Raw genomic sequence first — 10,974 nt, forward strand, 5'->3', positions numbered from 1 at the left:
AGAAGGTGACTTGCCCAAAGAAATTTTTATTCAGACTGACTCATTCTCTTTTCAATATACTTGGCTTAACTTATTTAAATCATGATTCCCAATTTATTTTACCTTCCACTGAGAAGTACCTACTTTGTGGGTAATCAAAGAGTTGTGCACTGAAACTCCAAAATAATTTAGTAAAGTACTCGGTCCAAAAAATTGAATTATACTTTTACCTGGGTTTTGTCTAAATTATGTACAAGGAAATAATGTTAACATTTACTGGCTTCCTACTGTGTGTGAGGCATTTATACATGTTATCTTATTTAATCTTCAAAATAACTCACTAAGAGAAATATTCCTCCAGAGGAGGAAATGATGACTCAGAAGTACAGCAACTTGCCTAAGGTGATCGAGTAAACAGAACATATCATTTGCTTCTTACGAAAAGAAATCTCACTTTGGGTAATAACCCAACCGGCAGTTTTTCCTTAGAATATGTAAGTTCCCCTCTAAAGTTCTAAGTATTTAAATTATATAATCACATTACTAGAGAGTCTCAAATATTCACTTACCAACATTAATTAAAAGCATTCAAATCACAAAGCTGCAAACTGTGTTTCAAAATAAGTTCTGTTAAAGTAGTGCATTTCTTAGTCATTTTGTGGCTTATTGCACTTCCGGAACCAACTATCGATAAACTTCCTTTTTTTCTACAGAAAGCATTTCAGTTTGCTACAGGACCATTTTTAATCTGAACTGAACCACCCCTTTTGCTTTCTTAGCCAAATCACCAAAATGTCCAGATAGAACAAGAACTCAGCATTCTGCAAAAAGAAGTTAACAGCTGAGGTAAGAAAATTTTCACACAGGCAATCTGGTTTGATCTTAATTTTATATAAAATTTATTTTTAAAACTAAAATGTTGTTAGTGTTTTAAATTTAAACTCTGCTAGTCTAAAGATGTCTATAACAGGTTTTGTAATTTGGTTGCATGGAATTAAAAAATATTCAATGTTGAGCGTGCCTTGAAGAAAAATTTTCAGCTAGGTTTGTATAATATAGCCCGTTTAAGTTTATTCAATCACAATGGTTAGTTAGCCTTAGTTCTGTAATTAAAGGAAATAAACTATAACCCTGGTGGATAAAGCTAAAGGATACAAGTAAAACTAGAATCCATGGGATATGACTGAATTTACAATCCCCAAATACCAGCTGTTAAAAATTCTAACTTGCTTTCTATAAAATTTTCCTATACATAATCCATAGATTTAAATTATTTTTAATCCCCTTTAGTTTCTATGGTAAAAATGGTCACCTTCACTTAATTTAAAAAAGAAACCAAAGGAGATTAGATGAGGTACTCAATTATCATTATTACATACGCTTTGTTTTTTACACAAATAGAATTTTATATTTAAGTAATAATAGGAAAATATTATAGCTCATTTTTAAAGTTTACTAAGACAAAACTGTTATGATAAAATGTGTGTACATATATTCATATCATCTACGTATTTATGCAATACATTACTATCTGAGCTGTTGGTAAACAGTATAAAATAGATATGGGAAAAAAACACTCACAGGATAAATAATAGAAAATTGCTAATATGCATGCAACATGCCTACTCTGTGAGTAAACTGGGCAGCTACAAAGTAAATATCCTCCAAATAAAAACTGCAAAGGGTTTAGTTTACTTAGACTTGTAATATCACAGAATATAAACTCATAGTGGGTGATATTCTATTTCAACATTTCATAAATATTTATGACTTTCCCTTATAGAAGTCCACTTTGGATTTTTTCTAAGTAACTATTACATAAGTTAGAATATAAAGATTTTTATCTCTTTTTTAGATAAGACTTGTCTCTATATATTTTTAAAGGGTCAGTTCAAAATTTAGAGTGTAATAGTATCTTTGTTTTTCAATTAATTCCTATATAACTCTACTTAGAAGGAAATTATGAATTCTGAGTAAGTTCAAATTTGTTAAATATAAATCTGATGCCTTTCAATGTCCGATCTTTAAAAGTCATCTCAAATATACATATATATATATATATATATATATTAGCTCAAATATAGCTTATAGGTTAACCATTTAAAACTCTCATAAATATTTTCATAGAATCAGAGGCATAACCTGGTTTTCTGGTAGTTTTTTTTCCTACTCCTTACTCAAGACTGCCTCCAAAAGTTATTTACGTACCTGTTTCCAGAGAGCTCACATCTCCTTCCTTAAGCATTCTTGCTTCATACTTTTACTATGAAAGTCAGTGACATATAACAGAAGGAAAGGACTCTGGGATATGATTGACATGATTTTTTTATCACTGCCTCTACTTACAACTCTGACACTGCCAAGTTACCCCACATCTCTGTGTCTCAGTCTCTTTATCTGTAAGACGAAGGTAACACTACCCTGCTTGTTAAAATAGGATAGTACCTAACATTAAGTGGGTACTCAGTAAATGGTAGCTATTATTATTAAGTCTCCAAATACTTCCTATTAGAGTTCAAGGTTAATCTCCCTTTCTACTCCTACTCAAGATACAGAATTGCTGTTTTCCTCTTTTTATGATTTAATAATTTAACCAGCTGGAGATACAATATGACTAAATTTTAATCTATTCTATCTATACTGTAACTTATTAAATGAAAGTAGTAATAATATCAAAGTCCTAATCACTCATGTATTATTTTTTATACTGTTACATGTACTTGCCTTTTTATTTGGGATATGCTCTCCAAATCTCCTTGATTCTCTTTAAATGACATTTCTTATCATATCCAACTTAACAGAATCAATTTTAACTGTACTCTTTATGTACTTATGCATCATATTTATGAGAACATGTCTAATACATGAGGACTCCTACCTTCACTGTAACTGACTGTAAGATGCTTAGTTAAAACACAGCTGAGGAAAAAAAAAAAAAAAAAACACAGCTGAGGGGCACCTGGGTGGCTCAGTCGTTAAGTGTCTGCCTTCGGCTCGGGTCATGATCTCAGGGTCCTGGGATCGAGCCCCACATCGGGCTCCCTGCTCTGTGGGAAGCCTGCTTCTCCCTCTCCCACTCCCCCTGCCTGTGTTCCCTCTCTCGCTGTGTCTCTCTCTGTCAAATAAATAAATAAAAAATCTTTAAAAAAAAAAAAAACACAGCTGATGTTTTCCTTCCTCTTTTAAAACCTTTTTAGGGGCGCCTGTGTGGCTCAGTCATTAAGTGTCTGCCTTTGACTCAGGTCATGATCCCAGGGTCCTGGGATGGAGCCCCGCATCGGGCTCCCTGCTCAGCGGGAAGCCTGCTTCTCCCTCTCCCTCTCCCACTCCCCCTGCTTGTGTTCCCACTCTCCCTGTCTCTCTCTGTCAAATAAATAAATAAAATCTTAAAAACAAAAACAAAAAAAACCACACCTTTTTAAATATTCAGGAAAAGCCAAAGGACCAAAATCACAGATTTAGACCTCAAAGTGACAACCTATAATAATGAGCAAGATACTGCCATATGAAGGTAGACAAATATGGGATTTGCCTTAGCAGCAGACTAAGGGATTTCTAGAATAATGCCATATAGAATGCATGGGTTCTTTAGAATAATTAGCAGTTATGTTCTGAATAGTGCCAGGAAAAAGTTAAAAAAAGAGAATCTTAAGAATACTTAGAACAGATAGGAGAACTTGAAACGAAAGCCTAGTGAGTTTGAGAAGACGGGTGAGTCAAGTCCTCCATCGTGGGAAGACGGTTCCTCCTTGCTGCTTCCCGGTGTCCACAAGTCCAAACCAGTGACAGAGAGCAGCACTTCGCACTTTCTTCCATCTACTTCAATCTTCTCCTCCAACTTCTAATTTTGCTCATCTACCCTAATTTCTTGCTAATTACATAACTACCACTTCTTCAGCTTTTTACTAATTTTTCAATACCTTCTCTAACCCACTGACCTTCCCCTTCCCTTTTCCATATATTTGCTGCCTCCCATAATTTCTGCTTTATTTTTCTCTTTGGTGTTATTTTTTATTTCTTTGCACTCCCTTTTCATTTTATCTTATCTGACATTTTCTCCTTTTTACATTCCCCCCATATGGTTCTTTGTTTTTACCTTCTCCCCCTGAAGAAGCAATGTTGGTACTTCAGGTACACAAGGTTTATATATTTAAAAGAATACGTACATTATATAACTTTCTGCACTGCCAGTAACACTGGCCTCACTTCTCTGAGTTAGAAAAAGTCAGTTTCTTCACTATTATGCCCCCTATTTATTCCTATGTTAAATCCTGCTCTTTCTTTTCTGGACTGTTCTGATTTGCTGTAGTAGAAAGCTAACAAAGATTCTAGCATTCTGATGTAGCAGACCCTAGGAGGGTAGACAGCTAACTGAAGAGTGGGAAAAAGAGATAGGATAGGTAAAACATGGAATTTGGTTTTGATATTATTGTAACCCTTAAATGACAAGTAGAAAAATCTCATATACTGAAGGTTTTATGATCTTCCTATTGACAAAAGAGGCTATGAACCTACCAAAACTGATCTTACAAACTAAAATGGTTTATAATTATGTTCCTGTTCAGGGTCTTTCCTTCTCTAGTGCCTTTTTTAGCGAATTGAAAAGAGGAACTGTGTGGGGGTTTTTTTTGTTTTTTGTTTTTTTAATTTTAAGCGAAGTCACATAAGAGGAAACATTTCTGGCTGAAGACAATTCATGGCCTATATTTTCTGTTGCTTTGGATGGCATTTTTAAAAAACTAAAGTGAAACTCTGAAGAATAACTTTTGGGGGTGGTGGAAATCCATAAGAATAGCAAGTGGGAACTGCACATGGATAACCATCTAGAGATGATTCAAATCCCCACATTTATGCCAAAAGTTTCAATTTTTTCCCCTATGAAACCTTTTACAAAATGGATAGCAAGCATAATTTAATAACAGATTTCATCTTCTCTGCTTACATTCTGGCAAAAGTGAGTAAGTGAATAGTGAAAAACAGTGAAAAAGTGAAATGGAAAGGAACCATGAAGCCAATACATTTGGCTTCATGGTTTCCTGAGCTCCTAACATATATGGCACTTAGCTGTAAAGGAATCAAAACCCCTGAGGCAGTTTAGGGAGTAGAAAGAGCACATGCTTGTCAATCAGATGATCCTGGGTACAAATTCCTAATCTGTGATATAATATATATAAAGGTGACAGAACATTAGGCAAACTCTTTTTTTTTTTTTTTTTTTTTTAATTTTATTTGATAGAGAAAGAGAGCACAAGCAGGGAGAGCGGCAGGCAGAGGGTGAAGCAGGTTCCCAGCTGAGCAGGGAGCCTGATGCGGGGCTCGATCCCCGAACCCTGGGATCATGACCTGAATCGAAGGCAGACCCTAAACTGACAGCACCACTCAGGCGCCCTAGGCAAACTCTTAATGCAAGTGAACTTGTCTCTTTATCTGTAAGTCAAGGATTCCTCCAACTTCCTCATAGTCGTTTAAAGGTTAAATTAAGTAAAATTATGTAAAACACTGGGGATAGTACAGTACAGAATGTGTTCTAGATAAGCTTTTTCTTTTCTGCTTTCTTCAAGGTTCTTTGAATGGGTGGGGATAATAAGAAGAAAATGTGCAAAGTTAAAAGTAATTAAAAAATGACATAATTATTTAAGAGAATAAAGGTGTGAGTACGGTAGGGCCATGAATAATTATCTAAGGAACCATAAAGACAACAAGAACTAGGAGGGTTCAGGGAATGGCTGAACTCTCTGGGCTATGGTCAGTCACAGAGAACTTGATTTAAGAAGGGGAATTTAAGCTGAGGTCTGACCAATGAGGACGGGTTCAGACAAGAAAAGAGGATGAGTTTGGGGTGGAGAACACACTCTAAGAGGGTGAGAAACAGTGTAATTAAAAGTGTCTATTTAGGGGGAAAAAGCCTGCGTCTAGAAAGTACTTAAGATGGGAAGAGGTGCATTTGGCTGAATGAGAAGTTTCAGTCTTGAGACATGAGTCAGGATTGGTAAACGCAAGCCAGAAGGAAGAAAACTCAGTTTAGAATTTTTATCTTGACAGCAACAGGGAATCCATAAATAAGGGAGCAGTAACTTGACTATAAATGCTTTCAGAAGATTAATTCATCAGCAGTGTGCAGGAAAGTTTAAAGGAGAAAAATTTTAAATTTAGGCCTGAAGTATTAGAAAGAAAAAAGAAAAGAAAAAGGAAGAGACCATACAAGGGGAATAAATCACATGCCCTCTCCTGAAACAGGGTAATTTACCATCACTGTGTACCAAGTGGTAGAGGAGTAAGCAATGAAAACTACTCAAATATGCTGAAGTCTATTTATCTGCAAAACTTGAGGGTGTTCCTCTTCTGTTATTGTACTTTGCACAGAACATCAAATCTCTCTCACATTGGACTAGGAATCCTAGAAAAACTATAGTTTCTAATCATATTTACCAGGATCTAACACCCTGAGATGTTCCTTTCCCTAAGAAATAACCAACCTAATGTTAATAACCAAATAGTTATCATTGTGTTTAACGGTATATTACACTTAGAGCTGAAAACTGTCTTAGTGTTACTCCTCACTTTAGAGAGAAGGCAGTTGAGAACAGGAGAGATGAAATGACTAATTCTCGCACTCATGTGCATCGTTACACGTTGGAAGTAGAACTGGAACTTACTCCTCACGTTTTAGCATCTACCACATCCCACAAAAAGCCCTGCCTGCCAAACTTACACATGTGCCTTCTCTTCCCATGTCCATATGTTGTTCCCCTGACTGCAATACTTTAGTTGCTCAATTCCTTCTTACAGACCTTTCAAGACTCAGTTCAAGTTTTACTTCTCTGAGAAACCCTCCCTGAAAGCTTCCCACGCTGCAATGGTTCCTATGTGCATCTCTTGCATACCTTTAGGAGAAAACTTATTAAATTATTATATTTATTGCTTGTTTCCACCACTAGAAACTTTTTTGGGGGATGTATCTCTTAAACCTAGAACAGGCCTGACACAAAGATAGTGTTAATCAATAAATGAATGAAAGCAGCAGTGGGACAACTTTACCAACTGGACAGAACTGACTCAACCAGATTCAAAGATCACTTAGGATTCTGAGTTGAACTGACTCCTTTAAGACTATGAGATCCTAGGGGCTCCTGGGTAGCTCAGCTGGTTAAGCGTCAGACTCTTGATATCACCTCAGGTTGTGATCTCAGGGTCAGGAGATCAAGCCCCACATTGAGCTCCACATCTGGCTCTGCGCTCAGCACACAGTCTGCTTGAGATTCTCTCTCTCTCCTTCTGCCCCTCGCCCCTCCCCCTACTCATGGCTCAAAATAAATAAAATCTTTAAAAAAAAAAAAAAAAAGAATTAGAGATCCTAACATAAAGACACAGTGCTAGACTGATGATGCTGTAGAGATTACTAACACAATAGACTCTCTGCATAAAAAACTTTAACAAAGGTAGCACCATATGAAAATAAAGAGAGGAGTCAGTTTTGACATGAAGATGAATTCTGTTTTAAATATGTTAAATTTGCTGACAGTAGGATATATAACATGGAAATGTCCACCAAGAAGTCATGTAAATGGAATGGAATTAAGGAGATTTAGGCTGGATGTGCAGGTTTGGAAGTTATGGCATACAGGTGAGAGCTGAAATTTTATAGAATTAGGATCAGAGAAAAGTAGCTAAGAGTGAGGACTGAATATCAAGTACCCATATTTAAGAAGAGAAAAACCGGAGCTAGTGAGATTAACATGAAAGGAAGACTATAACAAAGAGCTACTTGAACAGTAGTGAAGGCATAGTCAATAGCATCGAATGTGATCAAGAGAGGGAGAAAAAAAAGAGAGAATAAAGACAAGACTGTTGGATTAGGTAATAGACGATTACTGGTGTCCTTCAAAGCAACAGGATCAGTGTATTTCTAATAGTAAGGAAGAAAAGAATAGAGAGCACATGGAACCAGCATCAAGAGCCTATGTATTTCACAAGTATGACTGTAAAATGGATTGTAATGTAAAGAAGCTGGGGTGGGGGGGCGCCTGGGTGGCTCATTCGTTAAGAGTCTGCCTTCGGCTCAGGTCATGATCCCAGGACCCTGGGATCAAGCCCCGCATCGGACTCCCTGCTCCGTGGGAAGCCTGCTTCTCCCTCTCCCAGTCCCCCTGCTTGTGTTCTCTCTCTTGCTGTGTCTCTCTCTGTCAAATAAATAAAATCTTAAAAAAAAAAAAAAAAGAAGCAGCAGCTAGGGGGGCAGCAGGGCCAAGTACAGATCTTATTAAAGAATTAAGAGAGACTATTGCCTATGAGGTCCAAATGTTGTATGGTTAAGTTAGAATATATTCAAGAGTTATTTACACTACAGTGTATCAAGTCTAAATTAGAAACAATACTTAGTAAGTACCTACCTACTTTGCCAGACACCAAATAATACCTGTCTTTTTTTCCTTCATTACAAAACCACCGGTAGAGTGGAAACATTCTGAAATGGATCCCAAATATTTCATCTTAATTTTGTTTTGTGGACACATCAGTGATACATTTTCCTCAGAGACAGAAGCAATTACAACAGAGAAGCAACCACAGCCTACTTTATTTAGATCATCAAGGCCACATAACTCAGCTAATTCTCAAAACACAACAGAGAATCCTATGAGTCAACCAACACAATTCAACCATGTTTCTCCTGTACAACCAATACCAACTGCCAAAGTTGCTGCTGGACAAACAACACCAGCTGCCTATGCTTCTCCTGAAAAACCAGCAGCACACACTTCTGCTGGGCAACCACTTGCCTATAACGTCACCACACAACCAATACCAACGGCCAACACCTCCTCCCAACAAACAGCAGTACCCATGTTTACTTCTGCTGGACAACTACCACCATCTACCCATACTTCTACCAAACAACTGCCACCATTTGTCTATACTTCCACTCAACAACCATCATTTGTCCATACCTCTTCTAGAAAACCAATATCACCAACTGTTCATAATCCATCTATACGACGAACACCAAGTGTCAGAAGCTCACCTAGGATTACTCCAGGATTCATCCTAGAAACGACCAGTAGCAAAAATATCTCACATGAAACCAATTCTAATTCAGTAGCTGCCATATTAATTGGCGTAATTCTGACTTCTCTGCTGATATCTATAATCATAATTGTACTATGGAAATGCTTGAGAAAACCAGTTTTAAATGATCAGAATTGGGCAGGCAGGTCTCCATTTGCTGATGGTGAAACCCCCGACATATATATGGATAACATTAGAGAAAATGAAGTACCCACAAAACGGACATCAATTATTTCACTTATGCCCTGGAAACCAAACAAAAGCACACTCTTAGCAGATGATTTGGAAATTAAGTTATTTGAATCAAATGAACACACTGAAGATTCCAACAACCCCAAAACAGAGAAAATAAAAGATCAAGTAAATGGTACATCAGAAGAGAGTCCTGGTGGATCAACGATTGGCACTGCAGTTTCTTCTTCAGATGACGCCGATCTGCTTCCACCACCTCCCCCACTTCTTGATTTGGAAGAACAGGAGAGTAACCAATGTGACAAACCCACAGTGACAATTCTATCTCCTCTTCCAAATGATTCCACCAATCTCCCGCCATCTCTGGACTGTCTCAGTCAAGTCTGTGAAGATCACAATTCTGAGTTCGAACAAAGATTTCCACCTCCACCTGACTTACTTAACTTGCCCCTGGCACCAGGAGACTGCATGAAAAACCAGGCAGATTCCAACAGTGAGATCCAGTGTCAGGAGTTCTCTATTCCTTCTAATTCGGATCAAGATCACAGTGAATACTTGCCGCCCCCACCTGAAGAACTGTTATAAATATCATAACTTGCTTTTTAGCTGATCTTCCATCTTTCTTACGGAACTCCTTCTTTTGTTTTTCTTCCTTGATAATGGCAACTGGTAGCCAGTTTTGATTTTTATTCAGGAACTGCCTGAAATCTGCTCAAAGCCCACGTGCATAAGTGGAACTTACTTTTAAAAAATGATGTAACAGTGATCTATTCACTGGCTGTTGTACCTAACTTTAACGTATGGTACATTTTACATATGTATGTAAATAACTTAACCATTTTGGAAACAGGCAATCTACATACACTTAATATCACCTAATAGATTTTTTCCCCCTGAAAAGCTATGTATAAAGTTACCTTGAATAAATAACATTTTGTTTTTCCATTTCAAAGTTTGAGGTGGGGGGGAATGAGAAATGAAATACATGTTCCAAGTTTTAAACAAAACTCCAAATTTTAAATTAATACCTCAAATATTCCAAGTTTGCAGAGATGAGAAACTAAAATGCATATTTGAGAATACAAAAATTTCCTTTTAGCTCTCATTGGAAACAGTAAAGCAAATCTGTTAAAACATCAAATTGGGGGGGAGTGTTGGATTGGGGATATCTACTCTGAAAAAATAGAAGCATGCACCATAAACTGTAGACATTTTCCCATCTTGTTGGGAGAGCACAATTTTTAAAATTAGCCTCTTTAAAGAATTTCTTCTTTATATGGCTCAAGCACCCAAACAAAAGAAATCTTATAAAGGAAAACAAAACAAAACCACATACACTAAACCACACCTCTATGGCTTCATTCCAAATTTGAATGATTTTTCCAAGAAAAACAGACTGTATCAAATACAGATGGTTCTCAACTTTTTTTTTTTTAATTTTATTATGTTATGTTAGTCACCATACATCACTGGTTTTTGATGTGGTGATCCACGATCCATTGTTTTCGTATTAACACCCAGTGCTCCATGCACTACGTGCCCTCCTTAATACCCAACACCGGGCTAACCAATCCCTCCCTCCTCCCTCCCCTCTAAAACCCTGTTTGTTTCTCAGAGTCCATAGTCTCTCATGGTTCATCTCTCCCTCCAACTCCCCCCCCGCCATTTTTCCCTTCTTTCTCCTAATGTGCTCCATGCTATTCCTTATGTTCCACAAATAAGTGAAACCATATGATAATT

At 37.0% G+C, this 10,974-nt stretch overlaps 2 protein-coding genes across 2 annotated transcripts in view; one reads left to right on the forward strand and one right to left on the reverse strand.

Annotated features, from left to right (window-relative positions):
* The window catches only part of NF1 (neurofibromin 1), a 246,667-nt gene that overhangs the window by 52,828 nt on the left and 182,865 nt on the right, over positions 1-10,974 (reverse strand). The window lies entirely within an intron of this gene.
* Positions 692-10,186, forward strand: EVI2B (ecotropic viral integration site 2B). Its single transcript, XM_006749773.3, has 2 exons — positions 692-825; positions 8,432-10,186. The coding sequence occupies exon 2, from the start codon at positions 8,449-8,451 to the stop codon at positions 9,817-9,819; it is 1,371 nt and encodes a 456-aa protein (XP_006749836.1). The 5' UTR covers positions 692-825; positions 8,432-8,448; the 3' UTR covers positions 9,820-10,186.

The sequence above is a fragment of the Leptonychotes weddellii genome, chromosome 15, assembly GCF_054177405.1.
Source record: "Leptonychotes weddellii isolate Sample4059 chromosome 15, ASM5417740v2, whole genome shotgun sequence".
Lineage (NCBI taxonomy): Eukaryota > Metazoa > Chordata > Mammalia > Carnivora > Phocidae > Leptonychotes > Leptonychotes weddellii.

Bases quoted from the DNA above. Each gene is read 5' to 3' on its own strand.
- EVI2B (XM_006749773.3), top strand. From the start codon at position 8,449: ATGGATCCCAAATATTTCATCTTAATTTTGTTTTGTGGACACATCAGT.